This window comes from Canis lupus, chromosome 25 (genome assembly GCF_048164855.1).
Source record: "Canis lupus baileyi chromosome 25, mCanLup2.hap1, whole genome shotgun sequence".
Classification (NCBI taxonomy): domain Eukaryota; kingdom Metazoa; phylum Chordata; class Mammalia; order Carnivora; family Canidae; genus Canis; species Canis lupus.
In genome coordinates, this window is record NC_132862.1 from 38170878 (window position 1) to 38197732 (window position 26855).

Here is a 26855-nt window from a genome sequence, read left to right on the forward strand (position 1 = left end):
CAGCAGGATAAAAGGTAACATATGGAATGGGAGGAAATATCTGCAAGCCATCTATCTGGTAAGAGGTTAGTGTCCAAAATATATAAGGAACTCATACAAACCAATAGTCAAAAAGGAGGAGGGGGGGGGAGGGAAAAAGGGGAAGGGGAAGGGGAAGGGGAAGGAGAAGGAGAAGGAGAAAGAAGAAGAAGAAGAAGAAGAAGAAGAAGAAGAAGAAGAAGAAGAAGAAGAAGAAAGAAGGAGGAGGAGGAGGAGGGGGAGGTAGAGGGGGACGAGGAAGAGGAAAGGAAGAAAGAACGAAAGAATGAAAGAACAAAAGAAAAAAGAAAGAAAGAAGGAAAAAAGAGGGAAGGAAGGAAGGAAGGAAGGAAGGAAGGAAGGAAGGAAGGAAGGAAGGAAGGAAGGAAGGAAGGAAGGAAGGAAGGAAATCTAATTTAATTAAACCATAAAAGACTCTTAACTATAGAGAACAAACTGAGGGTTGATGGAGGGAGGTGGGTAGAGATGGTCTAAACGGGTAACGGGTATTAAGGACTGCACTTGTGATGAGCACTGGATGTTGTATGTAAGTGATGAATCACTAAATTGTACTCCTGAAGCCAATATTACACTATATGTTAACTAACTAGAATTTAAATAAAAACTTGAAAAATATTTTAAATGTAATTTAAAAATGGGCAAAGAATTTGAATAGACTTTTTTCCGAAGTTGTAAAAATGGCCGACAGGTATATGAAAAGGTATCACAATGAGAAAACCACAACCTCACACGTATTAGAATGGTTATTATCAAAAGACAGGAGATAATAAGTGTTGGCAATAATGTAGAGAAAAGGGAACCTTTGTGCACTGTTGGTGGTGATGTAAATTGGCACAGCCACTATGGAAAAACAGTATGGAGGCTCCACAAAAAATTAAAAATAGAACTACTATATTATCCAAAAATTCCACTTCAGGTATATATCTAAAGAAATGAAACCATGATTTTAAAGAGATATCTGCGCTCCATGTTCATTGTACATTATTCACAATAGCCAAGACATGGAAACAACCTAAGTGTCCATCAATGGTTGAAAAGACACAGAAAATGTGATATAAATATGCATATACTAAACATGTATGCATTCATGGGTCTGTATAATATTAGACATTATTATTAATACCAAAAATTATAAACAACTTCATTTCTAGAATGCAAGGCCTTAGCTTAAATTTTATTTCATAAAGGAAATCTCTGCTTTTCTCAGCTAGAGTATGTAACCCTGATTGTGTCTCCACCAGTGGCACTTATTAGAGTTTATTATAAATTCTTGTGTTGGTGCCCAGTCTCACCAGACTGTTAGCTTCAGGGGCCAGGGAACACTTCCTTCACCCCTGCTAGGTCCTCTGTACCTAATGAACTGCAAAGGGGATATATCAACTTAACAGTCCCCCCACCCCAGCCCATCTTAAACTCAATAAACATTTGTGGAATTAAAGTCTAAATAAGTCCAAAAAGGATATAATGGAAAGGCCATGGTGTTATTTAGCATGTTTTTAAAGTGGCATTCAAATCAGTCAGAAAAGATAAAAACATCATTCAGGAAATAATGTTGGAAAAAAATAAAGTTAGATATCACTTCCTATCATTCAGTAAAATAACTTATGCAGTTATCTAGTATTGATGTATTTTTTCAGACTTTTAAAAAGATTTAATTAATTTACTTAGAGAAAGAACAGGCAAGTACAGAGGCTGAGAGAGAGGAAGAGAGAATCTCAAGCAGATTGCGCTGAGTGCAGGGCCTGATGCAGGGCTCAACCCCAGGACCCCAAAATCATGAGCTGAGCCAAAATTAAGAGTCAGATGCTCAACCAACTGAGCCACTCAGCATTGACATATATTTTAAAATATTTACAAAATTATTAAAATAAAGATGCAACAATTTATTTAAAATTGAAGCCGAGAAGAGCTTTCTTAGGCTCTGAATGCAGAAACCAAAAAGGGGGGAAATTTTTATAGATTTGACTATTAACATCAGAACCCCCCATGCAGGGCATGATGCTGAGTGAAATAAGTCAATCAGAGAAGGACTATCATCATATGGTTTCACTCATACGTGGAATATAAGGAATAGTGAAAGGGTTTATAAGGGAAAGGAGGGGAACTGAGCAGGAAAAATTAGAGAGGAAGACAACCCATAAAAGACTCCTAACTCTAGGAAACAAACAATGGGTTGCAGAAGGGGAGGTGGGGGGAGGATGGGGTGACTGGGTGATGGGCACTGAGGGGGGGCACTTATGGTATGAGCACTGAGTGTTATACTATATGATGGCAAATTGAATTAAAATTTTAAAAAAAGAACCCTCCATGCATCTAAAAACATAGGAACAATAAAATAAAAATAAACTGAGGGAAATATTTGCAGCCTATTAATGGAAAAATTCAATAGGGACAATAATCATGGACCCAACTTGCCTGGGTTCAAATCCCCCCTTTGCTACTTACACCTGTCTCACCTTGGGCAAGTGATTGAACTTTGCTTTGTTTCAGTTTTCTAATCTATTTTTTGAGATAAAAACATCATTTGCCTTGTAGGGTTGTTGGGCACTCACATGAGGTCACAGAAGTGAATGCAGTGAAAGTATCTGGTGCTGGTAATCACAGTCATATTTGTAGTGGTAGTAATAGTACAAAGAGCTCCAATATAAATCATGACAAAAATGACAAACATCCCAGGTTTAAAAGGACAGACGTCATTAGCAAGTAATTTGCAAATGAAGGATTAAATTAACTAATATGTAACAGTTTTTGTTTACGACACTGGCCAAATTTTTAGAACTTGATAAAAAACCAATGTTGGTGAGGGGCTATGGAAACTAACTCTCATACAGTGTTGGTGGGAATAAAACAACGCAAACATTTCTGGCAGGCAATGGATCTTCATGTATCAAAAGCTCTGAAGGTATTCACAGCCTATAAAACAGCAATTCCACTGTTAGAATGTTATTAAGAAAAAAAACCATGAAGTAATTTACATTTAAACTCAAGGAAGTTCATGACAACATGTTTCATAAAAGCCAAAACATTGAAAACAGCTAAATGCCCAAAGCCCACTGGCGAGTGACTGGGCAAGTATGTTGCATTTTGGTCATAAAATGAAATAACTGGAAGCAATTAAATTTTTCTATAATACTCCTATAATAGTCCATATTTTTGTAAGACTGCCATAAAACACTTTTAGTGTGTAAAAGAGGAGTAAAATGATGTCCAAAATATATTGTCAATTTTTAAAAAGAGTTTACAAAATAATAAACACTGAATTGTCCATCTTTGAGGGTCTATGTTTCTGTGTATACGGCATAAATTGTATTTCAAAGGATAATCTTCTCTCGATGCCCCACATGAATTTTACAGTGGAGACTCCTGTTAACATGTGCCCAACTCAGAAATAATCAATGCTCCAAAAGGCCAGGACTATTATTTTACAAAGAGCAAGGCCAATGTTGTATGAAGTAGAATAAATTTTTAGCAGAATAACACTGGATAGTGTTGATTCTAGGAAAATAAAAAGAATGCTTGCTTTGGTGAAATATTCTTGCAACTTAAGCTACTATTGAAAAAATCCTATAGTTTCCTAGTAAGAAGAGGGGGCTTTATATCAGAACACTCATTGTCTATCTCCCTCATGGGACTGAAACTCTATCGGTACCTCAGAGTCATCAAGAGAAGAATTTTCACCAGCATCTGGCCAACACTCATGGAGCAGAAACTTGGCGGGATGAGGTTTCCCAATCCCCATTCCAATTCCCTTGGACTGAGAGGAGTCCAAGCTGTAAGCAGCCTCAGCCTGGACTTACAGCCAAATCTGAAAGAGTTGCCCCTTCCCTGGGCTCAAAGCTAGATTTTTTGCAGCCCTATCTCTCTGAGTCCAAGTTTCAGTGGAAACCAGCTTTCAGAGAGGGGTAGAAGAGAGAAAATATACCCTACAGAATTCAGAAAGGACCAGTCCAGGATCCCAGCAAGTCTGGAAATGATTCACAAGGACTGGGACAAAGACTCGGGAAACTTAATTTAACCAATGCTGTGCATCAGTTAATCTCTATCAACAAGAGGCCTCCTGTCACGGCTGCGGGTTCCTCTGCTCTACAACAGACACTCGGTAGGAATAAGTGAGGCCAGGAGACAAAGCCTCTCACAGAACCCAGCAGACACCACAGTCAAGCAGAGAGAAGGCCATGGGACTGAAGAAGAGAGGCCAAAGAAGAGAGGCAGGTGTGAGATTATCTATGATCTGGTTACATACGGGACATGGCACTCCCAACAGTGTGGGCACTGTGTGTTGCAGAGCAACCGATTCAGTCACATCTCAGCAGCCCTACTCCTCCCCCAACAGACAGCCTTCATACCCTCTCATACTCATTCTATACGCGCACACACAAGCATATAGCCTACACATAAGCACAGAAAACATAGAAATCCTGATGGGGGTAGTCCTCTGCAAAGCAAGCAAATGGAGTGTGCAAGGAGCAGCCCAGAGACACAGCTGAGGTCAATCACTGTTCCTTCCCACACACGAGGAGCCACCAGGACCGACCAAATGCTCCCTGAAAACAAGGGAGATGTTGGTAACCTGGGTAGCTCAGTGGTTGAGCGTCTGCCTTCAGCTCAGGGCATGATCCCGGGGTCACAAGATCAAGTCCCACATCAGGCTCCCTGCATGGAGCCTGCTTCTCCCTCTGCCTGTGTCTCTGCCTCTCTCTGTCTCTCATGAATAAAAAAATAAAATCTTAAAAAAAAAAAAAAAAAAAGCATGGTTTATATGGAGGCTTTGACTCCCTGACTCCAGAAACCTTTCCCTTCACCAAGGTATCCATTCACATACTGTTGATCCCAGGAAACTCACCATGAGCACCCACCATGGTGCTGAGGAAGAAATAGAGTCCCTGAAGAGGGAGATTCAAAGCTATCTTGATTCCCATGTCGTCAAGGTCACAGTCCCAGCTGCAAAATAGCCTTGCAAAGAGGTACAGTATAACACCCACAAAGATCTACAGTAATGGGAGGGGAGAATAAAAACACATCCTCTGACATGCTACCTACTGAGAGCCAATAGAGACACATTTTACCATCTAAGATGTGATCGGAGGCTTCTTCTGCCATTTTCTGAAGCTCAAGCACCAATTAGATTCTGAATCTCCAAAATCTCCTTATATGAACAACATGGGCTTTTGAGACCATGTTTCCTTAAGTCTCTGAGAACCAGGCCCCCATGATGGAGGCTGACGTAGAAAAGTTACATCAAAAAGTATGAGTGGCTTTCTCTCCCCTAAGGGTCTGGGCTGCTCGTAGTAGACCGAGATCTTTGAGGGCCAGGGTGCCATGATCCGTTACCGTTTGAGAGGAAGTTTTGGGTGGAATCAAGCATTGTTCTTCCCTGTGACAGCTCATTGCTGAAGCAGAGAACTACAAGGAGGTTTGGAGTACAATAATGATTAGAGGGATGCAGTCAGTTAAGCATCTGCCTTTGGCTCAGGTCATGATCCCAGGGTCTTGGGATCAAGCCCCACTTTGGGCTCCCTGCTCAGTGGGGAGCCTGCTCCTCCATCTCCCTCTGCCCTTCCCCCATCTTGTGCTTTCTCATGCACATGTGCTCTCTCTCTCTCTCTCAAATAAATAAAATCTTCTTTAAAAAATTATTATCAGAGAAGCCAGCGGAAAATGAGGACCAGCAGCATGGAATTCACAGGTGAATGTGGAGGGTTGAGATGGGAATCAAGTAGAGGAGGTGTAATTATTGGTCTTCCTTTCTCAGAAGGATCTGGAGACTGGGGACCTGGAATACAGAGGGGCCCAGAATAACAAGGGGCTTTGACAGAATCTAATTTTTCTCCCTTTAGGGATCTTTCTTAGCCTTTAAAACCACTCTGCCCTGCCCACAAATGTCATCAGGGGCTAAAGTCTCCTTTACTGGGATGAGGAGGGGCCGTAATCTACAGGGTATTTACAAACCTGATCTTTACCCCCTCTAATAGCCTGGCTGGTGCTCAGGGCTCTGAGAATCCACAGCCCCTCTGTCCCCTGCAACCCCTTCTTCATTCCAGATCAGTCTTTTCCTATCTGCTCCAGCCAAATGACTGACCCACTTGCACCATTCTTCTTCCTGTATCCACCACTCCCCACACCCCCCTTTTGGAATCTCTCTAAATTCCTAGTTTGGTGTCGTGTGAAGTGTAACCCCAAATCCATCTTATTCTTGCTATCCCGAATACACATATTCACTCTCTTTTGATAGTTTTATTGTTAGTCACACCAGAGAAAGAAACAAGGGGAGAAGGTATGAGTGCTCACTGAGGTAATACTTGTGAGTTACTGGGCATCACGCATAGCACACCATCAGCCAACATTTATTAACATCTACTCTACACACTCACAAATACCAAACCAAGGGCTTGGAATAAAACAGTGAACAGGACATACACAATCCCCGCACTCACAGGGTTAGTATGATTAGAGGGGCGCAGTCAGTTAAGCATCTGCCTTTGGCTCAGGTCATGATCCCAGGGTCTTGGGATCAAGCCCCACTTTGGGCACTCCACACTTACCGGGCTGGTGGTCAAAGATGTTACACAGACCAAGTGTATATGAAATTGTTTCACAACAGATGTGAAAATCTGTAATGGAAAAAATCCCATGAGTAATGAGAGGTTACAACATGGAGGAGGCTGTGGGGAAGCCCACTCTTGCCGGGGAAGCCTCTCTTTGAAAGAGACATATCAGCTGATACAAAGTTGGAGTTTACCAGGAAACTCTGAGTCCTTCAACTCAACACTCCTAGCCCCAACCTGCCATTGCTGGGAAACAGCCCCTTTCAGAATGTTTATACTGAAATCCTGTTCTGGTTTTTTTTTTTTTTTTTTAAGATTTTATTTATTTATTCATGAGGGACACAGAGGGGCAGAGACATAAGTAGAGAGAGAAACAGGCTCCCCATAGGGAGCCTGATGCAGGACTCAATCCCAGGATCACAACCTGAGCCAAAAGCAGATGCTCAACCACTGAGCCACCCAGGCACCCCTGTTCTTCTAGTTCTTGCTCTCATTTCAACCATATCTATCCTTCAACTCAACCCCTTTCCTTCCTTGAATCTTTTCCTCTACTTGAGATAGAATGCACTGAGAGTTGGAGAAAGAACTAAAGATTAGATCATCAAAAGACATATTTGAGTTGAGTGGAGCATAAAGATCTGGAGCCAGGCTCCAGGGGGTTCCGAATTTGAAAGAACTAAGCTGACATTATTGAACTTGTGGAGAACGGTGAACGAGAGCAAGAGGGATGGATGGTGATGCTACCATTTTCTTCAAATGTGTAAAATGCCACAAGGAGTGATGCTACTTAACTGGCCCTATTATTTTTATGTTTTATTGTGGAACATAACTTCACATAGACCAATGCTTTGGTGCAGTCATGGGAGTGGAAATTCAGGAAGATCCAGCCAGTAAGTACCTAAAGTTGGGGAGAAAACACATGGAACTCCCAAGTTGAGGCAGAAACTGCTACACAGAGGACCAAGATAGCTGTATAATCTGTACAGTCTGTCCAGAAAAAAAAAAAAAAGAAAGGATAACCAGTGGAAATCTACCAGATGGAAGAAAAATTGCAAACTACCTCTCTACAGCTTGCAGATTAACAGCAGAATGAGCTGTCAAGCTGATCCACCAATACTACTTATTGTCAATAGGTACCACTCTTAAGAGAAGCTATCTCTTCATACACCTGGCAGGCATCAAAGCAAAAGAAAAGGAAGCTTTCTATTAAGCAGGGTTTCAAATTCACTGCTTCTCTTCCACTCAGTGTTATTTGATGCTATTTCAAAACCACACAGGATCCTTGCACCCCCGGCCAACAGGTTGACAACTCAACCATCTTGCTCCAGCTCAGTGATTATTTTGTCCTCCCTGTCACCCACAAGAGTATGAGTGGCACCCTAATATTGTTCCCACTCTGTTCAAAGAGTCCTCTTAACAGCAGACCCACGTTTCATCACCCCTACACAAGTAGTTCTTGTGTAGCCCCTACACAAGTAGTTTTAAACCTTGGGCCCATTGCTGGTTCTCTCATGTGCCAGTATCTGATAGTGAACACAGGAGTCAGCCTACATCCTCTGGGATTAAACAGTTATTTCCTCTATCCAGCTAGAAAGGGTTCTGCAGTTCCTTTCTTGCTGGATCTCTTTTCAACACTCCACTGCTCCCCACAGCTGCCTCTCAGTCTTTACTAACAGGTGTTAACAGCTATTAATACAGAAGCCTCTGAAGCCATTGAGCCAGGCCTACAGGGACTCATAGTCAAGACTAGATCAAAGGTAGAAAGACTCATGGGAAGTCAGACAGCAGTCCCAGCCTTTCCTCTCCCTCAGGCCCACAGAGTTTAAGGGTGAGCCCTAACACCTTCACTTCCATAAAGTGTAGAAAGCCCCCATTACTCACTTCCGGGTTCGACCATTTTTCCTTGGCAACCATTTTCTCTACACTCAGTCAGGAGAGGAGTATTGTAAGGCTGCTACATTAAGTTTAGTGGTAAAAGTGGAAATTCTCAGGATTTTGTAAATATTTCTGTTCAGGGTCAGTTCATATCTTAGATGGGATACAGAAGGTTCACACGGCCTTCAGAACCTTCTACTCCTTACCTACTTTTGTGGAGTAGATGGCACTGGGTTAGACCCATTTCCTCATTTGGTTCTTGAAAGGTTTGAGATCTAGAACAGGAGCAGAGAGACAGACCTTGAGCTGAGAGGAAATGACTGTTCTTAGGGACAAGAGGGATGAATAAGTACTGGTGCTGCTAACACTTGTAGTGCAGGGAGAAGATAATGTATTAAATCATTGTCTGATTACCTCTTGAAGTGAAAGAGAAGGCAAAACTACTTGAAGGAGGGAAGTGGTTAGTAAAAGGTTTAGAGAGAAAAGCAAGTTTGCAATTGCCCCCATGAGAATTCCATTCTTATTATTATTCAAATTGCATTGTTTCATTTAGCTGTTAGAACAATGAGCTTCTAGAGTTAGAAACCCAGAAACTCATCTGATGACAGACAAAACAAATACAAAATTTATTGAAAAAGCCTGAAGCAGTTCATTGAGCCATTGAACCAAAGGAAGAGCCTCTGGATATGGAAGCTGGGACCAGCTACTGCCAGGAGTTTCTGCATTTACCCCTCAGCTGTCCTGTTCTTGCCTGGTTCCATTCATTTCTACTGCAGACCAACTCTATCCCAGTCTTACCCCAAGAGGCAAAGGAGTCTCTCCTAGCTGCAGTTTGACAAACCCAGAATAGGCCACTGGATGGCCTGCTTTAAGTCTCATGCCCATCCCTAGACCAGAAGCTATGCTCAGAAGGATGAGCTACTCTCTCTGGCTCATCCTGCATCAAGTACTCAGGATGTGGAGTGCATTACCCAAAGTTAAGAAGAGTAGAAAAGACAGAGGGATGAATAGGGGCATGCTGTGCACAATAAAATGCCAAAGTTACTTTTTTGGGTTCTCAGACCCGGTTTGAACAGAAGATCGTGGGGGGAAGAGCTTCCCATGTAGCACCAAGCAATTCTCAAACACCAGCAGGGTGTCTAAGAATTCAACTCCATTCCGCCATTATCTACCCAGAGAGAGCATCAGATTCCACAGGTTAATGGTTCAGTCCTACAAGATTGCCCCTCCTCCCCCATCACCAACATACACACACCACACTCAGGTGCTGGTCCCAAGCCCAGGTTGTTACCTATATTCCTGACAGACCAGCTACAGATGGGTGGTTTACACAACCTCCCCCTCCCCCCTCCCAGGGTTCCTTTAATCTGCTAGAGCAGGTCACAGAGCTCAGAGAAACATTTTACTTACTAGATCACCAGTTTATTACAAAAGGACACAATTCAGGAATAGCCAGATGGGAGAGATGCAAGGGGCAAGGGATGGGGGAAGGGATGCTGAGCTTCCATGTTCTGTCCAGGTAGGCCACTCCCCCTGCACCTCCAAGCATTCAACAGCCCACAAGCTCTCTGAACCCAGTCCTTCTGGGTTTGTAAAAAAATAATAAAGGAAACCTCACTAAAATAGAGTTGGGAGGTTCAGCAGGGGGAGCTTTCATGTCCTACCACTGGATGTCTACTGCAGAGCCAACACGAAGCACAGACCTTGCCCTTGGGTATCACTTTACTATCCCAGCAGGAAGAAGGAAGGCTTCCTCCTCCCCAGCCACAGCCCAGCCAATGAAGAGACAGTCACAATTCAGCCAATGAAGAGCCACTATACTTAAAACCCCCAGTTTATTCCAATGGACTTTTCTTTTCTTTTTGAATATTTTATTTATTTATTCATAAGACAGAGAAAGAGACAGGCAGAGGGAGAGACAGGCTCCCTGCAGGACTTGAACCTGGGACCCCAGGATCAGGCCCTGAGCCTAAGGCAGTCACTCAATCACTGAGCCACCCAGGCATCCCCAATGGACTTTTTCGTAATAACACCCTCCCAACTTCCTACTCTCCTCTGTAAAAAAGCATTCCTGTCCTTTGTTTGGCAGCCTTGCCAATGGTTTTGATAGTTTCCTAGTCCCAGATTACAATTCTCTGTTATTCCTGAATAAACCATCTTTTGCTAGTAAAATAACTGGCAGTGTTGTTTTTTCTAAGGTTAACAGGCTTAATGGAGCCTTCATTACATAGTCATATTGATTATATCATTGGCCTTTGGCTATTGATTCAATCTCCAGCTCCTCTCCCCTCCCCAGATGTTAGGGGATGGAACTAAGAGTTCCAACCCTCTAAGTATACTCTGGGCCCCACTGGAAACCAGTTCCCATCCTAGGTGCTTTCCCAAAGTCCCTCATTAACATAACAAAAGACACTTTTATCACTTTATATCACTTAGGAAATTCCAAGGGTTTTGGGACTGTGAACCAGGAACTCTAAGTGGTCATCTGAATGATGAAATATATATTTCTCATAAATCAGAATTCCATGGTTACCTAATGGAAAAGTTGAATGAATCCTGGTTAAAAAAAAAGAATTGTGGTCACTAAAAAGAAGATTAGTCAGCCATGGAACAAAAGTAGAATATTGAGTAAACACAACTGATAAAGAAATGAAAACTTTTTCACTTTATTTATTTCTTAAAATTAATTCAGAGGAAAAGTTTTCCCTGTTCCCATGGCAGGTCCCAGGACTTCTCACTACTAAATAACAGTCCAAGTTCACTTTAAATTACAAAACAAAGCTCAGTGCAGTAATTAGACCATATCCAGGCAGAACTCTCCTTAGACTCACCCCGGAGGATCCTGCACTTTATAGGACACTGCTCTGGCTGTCCCCTAGCCAACCCTTTTCTGCAAGGAGGAGAGTCTATGGGCAAAGTGGACATCCCCATCAAGACAGAGTCCATGCCATCCCCCTCTAGATCTCCTCTGGGTTCTCAGAACCAGGAATTCCCTGCTCAAATGGATTCCAGCCTACTCTCAGACCTGCATTGACCTTTTCCCAACCCATCCCCGCAAAGAGTGGACAAAAAGTAAGCAATCCTGGCCCTGAGAAGGCCTGGTGTTTGCTGTGGAGGTAGGGGTGCAATTTAGACCAGGGCTTCTCAAAATATGGGCTACCCACAGGCTGTATCAGCATCACCTGAGAGCTGATTAGAAATGAAAATTCTCAGGTCACACCCAAACCTACTAAATCAGAGTCTGCCTGTCACAAACTTTCCAGATTATTCTTATGCACATCAAGATTCATGAGCCCCAGGTTATATCGAGCAGGGACATATAGATTGGACTGAGCACACTTGCTCACAGGCCAGGCCTCTTGTTGTGTGGACATGTGGGAATTAGAAGAGCAGGAGGACAGGCCTTAGGCTGAGTCTCCCCACAAGGCCATGTTCTAATCCTAGCCTTCCAACCTCAGGTTTCTCTGAGGGGATAGGAGTCCTCAGTACCTTTTGAGCAAAAGATGCCTGCCCTGAACTAAGGAAAAATATCTGGCTTCAGCACTCAAGCACAAAAGGTATCCAAATCCATCTTCAAAAAACCCTCCTCTCTTGCCACTATGATCTCTTCAATATCCATAATCTGCTTAATGGGGCCAAGTGCCATGGAACCAAATCTAATATATTACCTTTGCAAATTCTGTATTTAGCTGTCTGGCTTCAGAATTTCCTATTTATTACATTTTGATGTCTTGGTGGCAATTTCCATTTTAACATTCTACTCCAGAAGCATACGAGAGCTACCGAAAACAAACAGTGGCTATGCCTATGCAGGGATCATTGAAGCTAGAGGGTGCCCTTACTGGCCAAAAAGATGGTCTGGTGTCCTGAAAGGCATCTGACATTATCTTGTTGGAATGGAAATGCTATCCATTTTTGTTGGAAATGGGTTTATTAGCTTGCAGAGCTTGAGGCCATTAAACTTTCCAACTAAATATCCAGCTTCCCTTGTTCATTAACTAGGTTTTTGATCATCTCATTCCAGCCCCTCCCCCACCCTGGAGGTTACCGTCAGAAGATGCTTTGGTCATATTCAGGTAACATCTGGCTAATCTGACATGTGCAATTCCCAATGTAAATTAATAAAAATGGTATTCTCATTTCAATTTTAAATTATTTTCTGTATCCATTCATCTTTCGATGGACACCGAGGCTCCTTCCACAGTTTGGCTATCGTGGATAAAGAAGATGTGGTTTATGTATACAACGGAATATTACTCAGCTATTAGAAATGACAAATACCCACCATTTGCTTCAACGTGGATGGAACTGGAGGGTATTATGCTGAGTGAAGTAAGCCAGTCGGAGAAGGACAAACATTATATGTTCTCATTCATTTGGGGAATATAAATAATAGTGAAAGGGAATATAAGGGAAGGGGGAAGAAATGTGTGGGAAATATCAGAAAGGGAGACAGAACGTAAAGACTGCTAACTCTGGGAAACGAACTAGGGGTGGTGGAAGGGGAGGAGGGCGGGGGGTGGGAGTGAATGGGTGACGGGCACTGGGGGTTATTCTGTATGTTAGTAAATTGAAGACCAATAAAAAATAAATTAAAAAAATAAAAAATAAAAAATAAATTATTTTCTGAAAAGTTGCAGTCAGTAGACATATCTTCTTGAAAATAAAGACACATTTACAGTTGGATCTCTTAATGGTAACAATTTATCAATAATTATTGATAAGCGAGGAAAAAGAAGAAAAGAGTGAGGATAAGGAGGAACATGGAAAAGAAAATTCCACATGTTCATTTTCATCTAATTAATGTTACCATAAAAATCGTTTCACATAGATTTGTCCACATCTCAGATTATTTACCTATAGTAATGCCCAGAAAGGGAGTTATTATTATTATTATTATTATTATTATTATTATTCTATTTGCAGAAGAGCAATTATTATTATTTAAATGGCAAAAATATTGTTTTTTATCAGATTTCCATTGAGGTACCTGGAAATACTTCCATTCTCCTCTGAATCACCCAACCTTCTTGAAGGAAGAGAAAGAAAAAAATAAATATGTCTCCTTCATCCCACACTACATCTAAGTCACTATCTCTTCTAAGAGTGGCTGGAGTGGGGAGTATTTCAGGCAGTGTTGATGACTCCCCCTGAACCCCCAAGGCTCACTGTCCACCCTACCATCACCCTACACATGGAATCTTTCCATAGCCTTTGTCGGGTTCTGGGTTTCTGAGTTCCAAATATTTAAATGGTTCCTTTTTACAAAGAAATGTTCGAGTCTAACTGTTATCCACTCCTTGTATCAGTGTACTTGTCCAACGTGGGAGAACATGAGCTTCTACACAGGTGTGAAGATTCCTGGTTCCAAGTATGCCAGTTACAGGATCACAAGATGGCAGAGCTGGGAAGATGAGTTCCTGGAAGCAGACAGAGCCAAGTCAAAAGTCATCATTTGCCCTGGGTGTTATACTATATGTTGGCAAATCAAACTCCAATAAAAAAATATACAAAAGTAAAAAAATAGAAATAGGGGAATCCCTGGGTGGCTCAGTGGTTTGGCGCCTGTCTTTGGTCCAGGACGTGATTCTGGAGACCCGGGATCAAGTCCCGCGTTGGGCTCCCGGCGTGGAGCCTTCTTCTCCCTCTGCCTGTGTCTCTGCCTCTCTCTCTCTCTCTCTCTCCCTCTCTATCATGAATAAATAAATAAAATCTTTTAAAAAAAGAAATAAAAAAGATCACAATATCTATTTCATAGTAAAGTGTCCTAGAACGGTCTGTTGACTAAGATATCAAAGTTCCATTATTTGAACTCTGAAATAAATTAATGAAGATAGAAATATAGACACTAAAGAAATGGGTTATGGTCATCAATCATATGGTATGATTGATGATGGTGTTGATGGTAATGAATAGATACATACATACATACATACAATATCTAAACATAAGGGGCTTTTTAATTACACTACCCTTTCCTTTTATTGCATTTCATTTTATGTGAACTATCCCTTTCAGCAAATCACCAAATGATCTTCAGGTGAGAAAGAGACTATTACTACAGCAAATAGAGGAAGAAGGAGTCAATGTTCAACTCTAGCCCTCCAAAATAAGATTTTTAGATCCCAAGAAGAAAATAAATAGTTTCAGAAAACTATGTTTCTCTAAACTTCAAATGTTTCCCCTTTGTATATTAAGAGTTTGGTTTGGTAGGACTCAGAACACAGTGGTATTATAAACCACAGCTAAAGAAGACACAAAATATAATTTAAGGAAACCGCCCCAGACAGAAAGGGAAATGAGAAAGTCCTTTGCTAGGGAGGGTGGCTGCAGAGGGTAAAGGTCAAAGAAGAAGCATGTGAAACAACAAAAAGAAGGGGGCAGATGCTGCCTGAAACTACCAGTGACCTGACACACATACCTTCTTAGACCTAAGGCCAAGAGGGGGCAAGAATGAAACCCCAGATGGATTGAGGGGAAAGCCAAAACAGAGAGGACTTGTGCCCATTTTAGTCATTGCTGCCTTACTCTGTAGCTTCCATTGATCAGAGATGTTCTCAGAGGTTCCCCCAGAGAGCAGCCCTAAGGGAGGTATAGAGTGAGAAGGGCAGCAGGAAAATACAAGACAGAGCCTCCCACTTCAAAATTCAGCCTTGCTAACACACACTACCACTGCATTCTTCACACCCCCTTAAGCTCAGGTTCTCATACTGCACCCCTGCAGTGCACATAAACCCACCCTGGGCCCCCTTCACCTTGGCCCTCAACATTTAAGCACACAGATATGGAATGATGCATTCTGTGGCATCCTCATTCCCCAGGGTCACCCCTTCCCCCCACCTCTCAAGCTCAGAGACAGCTTCATGCCTCACCCCATCCTACACAGGAAGTTCTCAGTGGGACAAACACGGAGGGCAGCTATGAGTCAGTCCACAGCCTTGTCACATACTCCACTAAAAGGACCCACCTCATCCAGGTCAGCTAATACAGGTTCTCTGTCCCTCCCATGCCCATTTTTTTTGTCCTGGAGACCTGGGTAAATTATAAGGGAGAAAAAAGCAATTGAACACATGTGTTTCTCTCCCTAAATATTCGAATAGTTACTTATTAATTTCCCAAGAATCACCTACTTGTCTGTATCTCCCATTCCTAAGTCCCATGGCTGTCCATGAGCCCTGTCTCCTTCTATATCTGTAATCTTAACAAATTAATGATAATAACTGATTATAAATCTCAGAAATGGGATTTGATCTCAGATGCCACAGCTAAGATAGGATCTGGTCACCCAGAGTCAATGCTTTCCTGCATCTGAGGCCCATTCTTTCCCCAGTTTGAGACTCTACATCATCACTACAAACCATTCACCCAGGCACCTAGAACACAAGATATGCTTGCTGCAGTCCAGGCATCCCTTCTGACAGGATGACGTAGGCATGCATTTAGTATAACCAGTTTCATTGGGTCTCATTTCTCTCAGGACTGAGATCTCGTAGAGAAGGCACTGTTGTGGGCTCCAGACCCTGTTATAGGGAATGATGGGCTGGAAAGGCGTTGCTCAACTCAGGGCTGGCAGGCCATCTCCAGGTAGCACCCTGTACTCCAGAGCTGAGGGTACAGAGTCAACATTAGCCTACTTGCCCTCCCCCTAACCCCGATAAAAATCTTCTTTGACACTTGAGGAAATACCATGTACAATCTTATCAAAGATGAAAAGGAGGAAAATTTGAGAGGCTACCAATCCGTCTGGGGCTCACAATGAACGTGACAGAGAACAACACGGTAGTCAAGAGAACAGATCCAAGAGCTAGACCATCAGGTCTTGACTCACAGCTCTGCCACATACTCTGTGTGTAATCTTTGTTAAAACCACAGGCCCAAAATGGCATCCCTTTGGCTGAGTTCCCAAACTGCATCTTAATAGCTTATCTAATTGCAATCTCAATCTCCCCAGAAATGTAGTTTTAGCCAATCAGCCAGGAATATTCTGATCCAGACCAATGAGTCGGCCACCCAGCCTCTCTCCATCCCTGAAAAATGAGGAAATCTACCTAAAGCCCCCTGCTCATCCCCCTAAGGGAAAGCTACCTTGCCTGGAACAATGCTTTTCTTTTGCTAGTAACTTTCCTATCTCACCCTCCTTCCTATAAAAACCTTCCATTTCGCTCAATTCCTTGGAGCTCCTCTCTGCTTGCTAGGTGGGATGCCGCCTGATTCATGAATCATCTAATAAAGCCAATTCAGTCTTCAAATTTACTAGGTTTTTTAACACCTTGAATGGATTTCTTAAACTCTCTGTGCCTTGGTTGCCCCTTCTATAATAAGAGGGTAACCACTATGCCTGAAGAAGAGAGTTTTGGTGAGGATGAAATGAGTTGGCATTAGTAAATGATATTATGGGGTGCCTGGGTGGCTCAGTCAGTTAAGTGTCTGTGTGTCAACTTGGTCATGATCACAGGGTCCTGGGATTGAGTCCCATGTAAAGCTCCTTACTCAGCAGGGAGCCTACTTCTCTCTCTCTCCTGCTCCATCTCCCCCTGCTTGTGTGCTCTCTCTCTCTCTCTGTCTCTCTTTCTCGCAAATAAATCTTTAAAAAAAAAAAGTAAATGATATTATAAGTGCTAGCTCATAGTAGTACACAAAAGTAGTGGAAAAGTAGTATTAGGGCATCTTTCTACATCCCATCCCAGGAATCACAGGACTTTAGAATGTGCGACTAAATTATTTTACCCCTAGCCTATCAGAAATCCATCATGGAACCACATTGGTGGCTCAATGGTGTGATGAGAATTGTTTCCACTCAGATGCGTGCCTTCTGCAGTTGCCCCTCTCGTCTCTGTTCCTGTTCTACTGATCACGAAATTGTACCTTAGTATCTACAGCCTTTCATTAATTTATTTATCTGCCCATTTTGCTTCATAAGTTCCAGTGTGCTATAAAAGCTCTATATCTAATTTACCTCTATATTCTCAATGCCTGGCTATTAAAAAATCCCAAGTTATATTTAGTAAATTATATTAAATGAATGCATAAATAAAATGGCACTCAAGCAGGTGTTTTTCACAAACCATCTCAACTAAAAAGAACTATTTCAAGAATATCATTCAACTCCATGTCATAAGAGTTTCACATTGCAATGCAAATGCTCATCGCAGTAGCATTAAGTGCTATTCTATTAATATATTTCATATAATGCCATTAAATGGTATGAGTGAGGGTTCAAAACAACACAGTGGGGACGCCTGGGTGGTTTAGCAGTTGAGCATCTATCTTCCTTTGGCTCCTGGACTTCCAGGATCGAGTCCTCCATTGGGTTTCCCACAGGAAGTCTGCTTCTCCCTCTGCCTGTGTTTCTGCATCTCTCTGTGTCTCTCATGAATAAATAAATAAAATCTTTAAAAATTAATAATTTTAAAGAAAAACATACAATGTTCCTGCAATGAATACAGTAAATCCCAAATTCCAGAAACCAAAGCAGCCCCATTCCCAGAGCAGTGATAAGACTGCCAGTTTTAAAAACACACAGATGCTGCAGGTCTCTTTGTGTACCCCAAGATACAGAAGACAAACCACAATGTATTGACAGGTGAAGACTTGAAGCCTCTTAACCTAGCCTTAATCAGATATGGCTAAGTTAGCAGGATGTTACATATTTATCACTTGGTACATTTCCAATTAAAACCACACATGATTGTAACAGGAAGAAAATTTTGTTACAAAAACTATTAATTCAACATCTTCTATATGGAACACAAAATGTAGAAGTAAAGAGCAGAAAGAATTTTGTTTTTCTACTTAGGATACCAATTTGGCCTTTTGGATCATAAGATAATGCAGTATGTTACAATAGTATTGTAACATAGTGTTACTACTCCTAACTTACCCATGAGAAAGTGGCTTAAGAGGTTAAGTAATCTCTTTTCTGAAAAGTTAATAATTAAACTTTCTTGCATGAGAGATAGTTCATCAAGAGCTATCAGAGTGACCAAAATGCAAAATATTCCAATTAAGATATAAAATATTCCTTATGAAAAATAATAATAAAATGTTCCTTACGAGTTAAAAAATATCTATGCAACATTAAAAAGAAATTATTAATTGAGTTGTTTCACCTAAGCATTAGAGCTCCACCTCACCCATTCTGTGCTCCTTATGTGGGTGGTGCCAGGATTTAGGTAAGGCTGCTTTAGCAAACCCATTTTGTTTCAAGGGACAAAGGCATGAGCGGGCTCAGGTCCAGTTCATGTTTATTCAGCATTTCACAGTCTATGGGCAGCAACATCTAGCAAGGAGCTTAGCACTGAATGGGTCTCATGCATTACTCCACAAATCCAGTTCCTGATGCACAGAAACTAAATCAGATCAAATCTGTTAAATTGAAGACAAGCAGACGTAAAGTGGAGAACAACGACCCTTTCTCCACTGCCATTAGGGTAAGAAGCCCCCTGGGGGACACCTGGATAGCTTAGCAGTTGAGCATCTGCCTTCAGCTCAGGTTGTGATCCTGGAGTCCTAGGATCAAGTCCTGCATTGGGCTCCCTGCAGGGAGCCTACTTCTCCCTCTGTCTATGTCTCTGCCTCTCTCTGTCTCTCATGAATAAATAAATAAAATCTTGAAGAAGGAGGAGGAGGAGGAGGAGGAGGAGGAGGAGGAGGGGAAGACGCCTTCTGGTCCCAGACACCACCTTTGGAAGGAGAAAGAGGAAATTCTTCCTGAAAAAAGAAAACCAACTCCAATCAAGGATCTCAGTCTAGAATCAGCAAAGTATTTATTGCACTGACTCTGAGTGAACTTCAAGAACACATTTTAAATGAGAGAGTATGAGTGAACTTTATGGAAATTTTTAATCAACACAAACCCCCCTTGCCAGTGAGCAAGATGAAATCAGTTACAAAAATAGAAAACACTACATTTGTGTATATTTGAGTCCTAGAGGACATTCTCAAGTCCATTAAAGATATATAATTCCCAAATCTTACTGAGATTTTTTTCATTTTGTATATTCTTTCATCATGATAAGTGTACTCTTTAACCCCATCCTCTACTTCCCCCACTTCTCTATTTCCCCCACTTCCCTCCTCCCCCACACCTCCCTCTGGTAACCAGCAGTGTGTTCTCTATAGTTCAGAGTCTATTTCTTGGTTTCTCTCTCTCTCTCTCTCTCTCTTTCTCTCTCTCTCTCTCCCTTTCCCTTTGTTCATTTATCTTGTTTCTGAAATTTCACATGAGATCGTATGGTATTTGCCTGGAGTTCCCTGACCAATATATTTCAAGTAGCAATATACTCTCTAGCTCTATTCATGTTGTTGCAAATGGCAAGATTTCATTGTTATTGTGGCTGAGTAATATTCCATTGTGTATATATACCACACTTTCTTTATCCATTCATCTATCAATGGGCACTTGGGCTGCTTCCATAATTTGGCTATTGTAAATAATGCTGTGATAAACACAGGGGTGCATGTTTCCCTTTGAATTCGTGTTTTTGTATTTAGGGGAAAGATGCCCAATAGTGTGATTCCTGGTCAAAGGCTAGCTCTATTTTTATTTTTTTGAGGAAACTCTATCCTGTTTTCCACAGTGACTGCACCAGTCCACATTCCCACCAACAGTGCATGAAGGATCCTTTTTCTCCACATCCTTGTCAACACTTGTTGTTCCTTGTGTTTTTTTATTTTAGCCATTCTGATAGGTATGAGGTAATATCTCATTACAGCTTTTTTTTTTTTTTGGTAGTTTTTTTTTTTTTTTTAAGTCAGCTTTATATCCAACATGGGGCTTGAACTCACAAGTCAAGTATCACATGACTTACCCACTAAGCCAGCCAGTTATCCCTGTCACTGTAGTTTTGATTTGCATTTCCCTGATGATGAGTGATGCTGAGCATCTTTTTGCCTGTCTGCTGGTTATATGTCCTCTTTAGAGAAATATCTATTCATGTCTTATGCCCATTTGTAATTGGATTACTTGTTTTGAGGGTATTAAGTTGTATCAGTTCCTTATATATTTTGGATACTAATCCCTTACGATAACAATATCATTTGCAATATCTTCCCCCATTCCATAGGTTGCCTTTTAGTTTTGTTAATTGTTTCCTTCATTTGCAGAAGCTTTTTATTTTGATGTAGTCCCAACAGTTTATATTTGTTTTCATTTCAGAAGGCATATCTAGAAAATTGTTGGATGGCCAATGTCAGAGAGACTACTGCCTGTGCTCTCTGCAAGGATTTTCTGGTTTAGGTCTCACATTTAGGTCTTTCCTGAGTTTATAAATGCTCCAAGCCATCATCTCTGTGAAGCACTTTCTGTTTCTTCCAGCCAGAAATCACTGCTGTGACTGTGACTACTGCACGAACATGCTTACTGTCTCCAAATTGGAAACTTTTTTAGAGAAGGGACTGTGTCTTATTCTTCAGTGTCTCTTTAGGGCCAAGTAAGGGTGCATAGTAAGAACTTAATATATATTGAATAAAGAAATGGATGCATGAACAAAGGATGAAAAAAAACCCTACAGTTTGTAACTACTGGGGTTCATGGGAGCTAGGAACCAGGGAAGACCACAAATCTGACAAATCACATTCAGCACAGACTAAAGTAGAGGTAAGAAGTTCAAGATCCTATCAGTCAGAGGAATCAAATATAAAATGACTTCAGTACCTACTCCGGGGAAAGTTCAAATGATGTTCAATTTCTACACAAAGCTGTACCTCACAAGCTTCTCCAAGAAAAAACTGACATCATTGTTATCAAAAGTTTGATTGAAGAATATAACATAGACAGTAAGATTCCCATCAAAGATCTCTTTTGCTAGGCGCTAATGACTAGTTCTGGCCAATGAAGTGCAAGTAGTGTCCCATATGTTTCTTCCCAGTGGAGGCAATGGGAAGCCCAAGTACCACCTTCTAGTCTCTCACTTTCTTCCCCCAGAAGCTATATGTTCCAGATGGTATATCAACAAGATGGCAGAGCCTTCAGTCAGCCTGGGCCCCTGATTTACTGAGGAGAGCAGCGCCCTCCACTGACCAGGGTAGATTTGTAGCACAGTGATAAGTCTGGTGTGTGTGTGTGTGTGTGTGTGTGTGTGTGTGAACTACTGAGATTTTTGTGTTCATTTCTTCCAGCCACATAAGGTAGTCTATTCTGACTGATGCCAAGGAGAAAAAAAGATTTGGAAAGAAGGTGGAATCTGCCGCATGAAGAAGGCGCTTCTTCATAGTTTCCAGAATTCCTCCTGTGTATTCATCCAGAATTCCTCCTGTGTATTCATCCCAAGCTGCCCTCTCAGATCTGCATGCTTCCTCTGTTGGACTTGTTGGTTTCCAGTTACCAGTTCTGATTAACTGACAACTAGATTAAAAACCCTTTTAAGAGCAACTGGACCTGGACACATCTCTATCCTTTTACATCTCCTTTTAGCACAGTCTATGCCAAAAGTCACACTCCCATTTCCCTGCTTTTGTCTCTTAGCATCTTGACCTTAATCCTTAGCCATCTCTCCTGTCTTCTGGGTTAGTCAATCCATCACCTTTGACTTTATTTTCATCCTTCCACATTCCCATGCTTTTCAACCTCTTCAATTCCTTCTTGGTTTCCTGAGCAAACCTGATCCCTGGATTCAGGGCTCCATGCTCAGGCTTTCATTACCTTCTTGGCCTTTGGGTAAAAAATAATTTCCCTGAATTACTCCTTTTCCTTAACTCAAGAAAATGGCACATTCAAAACAATTGAGCACAGTGTTGGGTCCCCTGCCAGGACTTTGTAAGGGCCCCATGCAGTGCGAGGCCATAAAGTCAGGCTTCTTAGCTTTGTGATTAATCCACCTCTGGTGGGAGCTTATGTAATTAACAATTCCAGAGCAATTTGAGTTCTTGTAGGTAGTGATTCTTAGACTTAAATCCAAGGTTATTGCTAGCACAGTTTGCTCTCTGACCCAGAAGACAGTTCAAAATAAAAGGAAAGCAGAATCTGGGCATCTGAGCCATGTACGGCTGGCACTCAGACTTCAAAGCTACATGCTCCCACATTGGTGCTCTGTTGCACATGGAGCTTTGATGCAGCTTAACGTCCTGCATGCAGACCTGCTTGGAAACCCTGAAAATATACCCAAGTGTGTTCTTCCTTTTAACATCTAAAAAGTCTGTAAACAGTTTCTCTTTTCCTTATCATTGAATCCTTCCCTATCTGGGCATGCTTACTAAGACCCCTGCAGGCTACAGACTGCTGAGGCCCTGCAGGGCCATAGGGTGGGATAAAGCCTATACCTGCTTTATGCCCCATTTTATCTCCTAGGTACTGCTACCAGAGTGCTTGAAATTTTAAACTCATTTATATATGTGCCACTTAATCTCCTAAATTAGATTTTGAGGGGAGCGGCTCTGTATTTCCAATGTCTATAACTTACTAGATGCTCAACTAATGTTTATTGAATGAATAACACTGTGCTGGACTTTTAAGAGAAATGATCTTGTGTAGAAAGAACTATTTTCAAGAACATTACTTAGATGATTAATATTTTAGCTTCAAGGACATAAGATTTGAGCAATTAATAAAGTAAAATCCATTTTTTAAGAACAGAAGGAGCTTACCACTCACGAATGTATCAGCAGCAGCAAATGCTGCCAATCTCTCTGTCTCCAAAGATACACAGGACAAACCACAATATACGAACAGCTGGAAACTTAGTAAAGAAGAGATAGGATATTTATATGTGTATATATTTATCATTTGGCTGCTTTTCAAGTAAAACCACACAGGAATATAACAGGAAGAAAAGAATATTACTTAAAAGGTTCTGCAATTCTGTTTATATGACATAAGGTGGAGATGAGGTACAGAAAGAATTCCTTTGCTTAAGAAAACAGGGTAATTAGTCTTTCACATCTTGAAAGGAGAGTCCTTTTGAGCTGATCTTTTTTTTTTTTTTTTTTTTTTTAAATTTTTATTTATTTATGATAGGCACACAGTGAGAGAGAGAGAGGCAGAGACACAGGCAGAGGGAGAAGCAGGCTCCATGCACCGGGAGCCCGACGTGGGATTCGATCCCGGGTCTCCAGGATCGCGCCCTGGGCCAGAGGCAGGCGCCAAACCGCTGCGCCACCCAGGGATCCCCTTTTGAGCTGATCTTGAAGGATACTGTAAAGACCAAGACAACTAAATTGTTCTACACAGTAAATTACCAGTAGGAGTAACAACAAATAGAAGAGGAGCCAGAAGGTCAGACTGCAGGAGTAGATGTATGTGTCTAACAGATTTCTATGAGGAATTTCCCAGGAGATTCAGTGGCTCCAAAAGTCTGATCCTCCCTGAACTGAAACTGCTGTCCTGAAGCGGAAAGAAATCAGTCATTCAAAAATGAAATTAAATGGTCATCTGTAAACCTGTTACTACATATTACCCCATCAGCTCCAGTAATGTAGCAGGATATTCCCTTAACAGTAAGAAGGGAGGAAAAGAAATCAAAAGAAAGTATGGAAGAAGACCAAGAAATAGGGACTTTTATGCACTCATCTGAGTAAGACTCTGCAGAGAAAAAGGCAACAGTGTAGAAAAATTAATAGATCACCTCCTGTTGCATTCTCTGGATGTCATAGTTGCTCATGAAAAATTATAAGAAATTTGAGTCCTTTTTGAAAATGAAGTGTTGCATGGCTTTCCAAATGCTAAAAGGCACGCTGGCTTTTCTATGTTGGCTTTTCCAAGATGGGTAAACTGTAATATTAATAATATATATAAATTTATTTATTTGTATATATCAACATAGCAGCTTACCTGGTCAAAACACTCAACAGAAAATACCAAAGAATACACCATCATGCCACCCAAACTGTTAGCAAAATGGTACTTGGTGGGGAGGGAGGAGTGTCAAGGAGATTCAGTACAAATAATTATGGTGCGAAAAATAAATTATTAGAGAAAAGGAATTGTATGGATGAAGAAAAAATGAAGATATTGGGACACAAAACAAAGCAGTTTCTAGAATCCAACTAGAAACCCAGAGCCATTTATTATATGAATTTATTGGAGTGATTCCTTCAGGAATTTTCCCCATTAGAAACAGTAGAGGAGAAAACCCATTGAAATACTCACATCACACAAAGTACAAAAATACTTTGTATTTTATTTATTTATTTTATTTATTCATGAGAGACACAGAGAAGGAGAGAGAGAGGCAGAGACACAGACAGAGGGAGAAGCAGGCTCCATGCAGGGAGCCCGACGTGGGACTCCATCTTGGGTCTCCAGGATCACACCCTGGGCTAAAGGCAGCGCTAAACTGAAGGCTGAGCCACCCGAGCTGCCCCAAAGTACATTTTTAAAAGAAAGTTGTATTCCTCAAAGGAGAAAGAAGGAAGATCTGTGAATGAGATGGTTAAGATCATGGAAAGTCCTTTGGCACCACCTGCTGTTGGTCCAGGGTTGGCAATCCCAAATGGTTTGGATTCCCTACACAGCTGATGTTTTTTCTTATTATTATTGGAAAATCTGCATATATTTTGTTCTTCTGTTGGGTCATTTATTCAAAGAGATAGAGATTATTTGGTTCTTTTTTAAACTAAAAAAAAAAAAAAAAAAGTGGTACCTTGAACTAGCTGTTTAAACTGAGAAGAAGCAAATAGCAGAGAATGAGGCCTCCAGGATGAGTTCACCTCCCTTTGAGTCTTGGGTATGATTTGTGCTTTCTTCTAACATGATCCAAACAACTTAGGGTAACTTGACCTGAGAACCAGCAGAAAGTAAGAGAATTTCAAATATAAAATGGTGGTAGTAGGAGTTTTTGCCGCCTAGTAGTGGCTGCCAGATGTTGTTAGTGGAGTCAACACAGGAATTTTAACTGATAAAGTTTGTATAGGGAAACTTAAAGGAAAAGTGGTTTTTAAAATTCTGTCCTCTTGAGGGTGCCTGGGTGGTTCAGTCGGTTAAGCATCTCTTGGTTTTGGCTCAAGTTATGGTTTTAGGGCATGAGATGGAGTTCTGTAGTAGGCTCCTCGCTCAGTGAGGACTCTGCCGGAGATTCTTTCTCCCCTTCTGTCTCTGTCTGCCCCTCTCCCCTAATAACTAAATAATTTTTTAAACTCTCCTCTTGGAAATTTTGTAAATTATTTGAAAATTTTATCAATTTAGATAAGATACTAACCCAACTTGAAACAAACAGGTTCTTTCTTGGTGACATTGGAGATAATAGCCATTCACCAGGGACCAGGAGATGAGTTCCCAGGCTACCAGAAGACATTGGCTACAGTAGAGCTTAGAGGAGAACAAAAAGATATAGCCCCAGTGGCAGCCCTTCATCAAGACAAGGGACCTGCTGCTTAGAGAACAGAAAAAACGTGTGGTTACTGGAAATCCTAGAACAAGCTGTTTTAGGTGTTTTTTTCTGAGAATGTGGATAGGGTTTACCCCCAATTCAATTATTTCTTTTCTTTTCCTTTCTTTGAAATATAAGCATATTATGAACATCTAGAGTTACCCTACTTCGATAATTGTCATCTTTTGTTTGAACAAGTAAAGGTTTGCTTTCCCATATGAGTGCCCAAGAAAACTGAAAGATGTTGAGCAAAGAACCCAAGATGATTTCAGGACCCCAAGGGAACGAACCTCAGCCTTTTGATTCTGAAGCAGTGTCTGCTGTCTTTTTCTAGAGGAAAGAAATGGGTAAATTGAATAGACCCAGCCAAAGGAAACTTTGGAGATTCCAGGTCTAAATTCCTGTCAACTCCTAAAAAAATAAAATAAAATAAAATAAAAATAAATTCCTGTCAAATATACTATTATAAATTGAAAGATATTTTATTGAAAACCTTCTGTTGGGATTCCTAGGATCTTGAAACTCAAAAATAGGAAGTTATGATGGCAAAAATAAATGAGAATTAAATTTTAATGCAAGTTACCTTGGGTTACAGTAACTGAAGTGCGAATTTCAGATATACAAGATTTCTTTTTTTTTTTAGATATACAGGATTTCTATATACATTCCTCCAATTTTTCCCACAGTATAATATAAAACAGAAAATGTGGCATTATAGTTTATGTGAGACTTTGGATTTTTCTAAAAGGCTAGATTAAACAAAACCTACTAAATTACTTAGATTTGCCTTAGAGATAAAGATAAGTTGTTACCTTTGCTATTATTTAACAGCATGTAAATGTATATATGTGTGCAAATGAGTGTTTAAACAATTTTATGTAATAAATATTTAAATTTAATAATTGAAATAATTAGTATCTTTATAAAAGTTTTCTTAATCTTAGTCATTAGCACAAATTATGTAAACTGCAAAGTTACCCTATATCCACAATCTGAGCAAAATTTTAAGCTGCCACATTTCTCTGATAAATTCAAAGTATCAATAGTAATTGTATTGTTCACTGAAGCTAGCTTCAATATAAATCTAAAATCC

At 40.9% G+C, this 26855-nt stretch overlaps 1 protein-coding gene across 3 annotated transcripts in view; it reads right to left on the minus strand.

Annotated features, from left to right (window-relative positions):
* The window catches only part of LOC140617542 (antigen WC1.1-like), a 52715-nt gene extending 26548 nt beyond the window's left edge, over nt 1-26167 (minus strand). The window contains exons 1-3 of one of the 3 annotated variants that reach the window (XM_072799154.1): nt 25592-26167; nt 25037-25173; nt 13450-13879 (exon numbers count right to left, since the gene is read on the minus strand). In XM_072799154.1, coding sequence (XP_072655255.1) covers nt 13450-13465 — 16 coding nt within the window. In that variant the 5' untranslated portion in view covers nt 13466-13879; nt 25037-25173; nt 25592-26167. Of the gene's footprint in view, nt 1-4882; nt 5541-13449; nt 13880-25036; nt 25174-25591 lie in introns of those variants that run through there. The other 2 variants (XM_072799155.1, XM_072799153.1) reach the window with 2 other exon arrangements.
* Between the last annotated feature and the right edge of the window lie 688 nt (nt 26168-26855).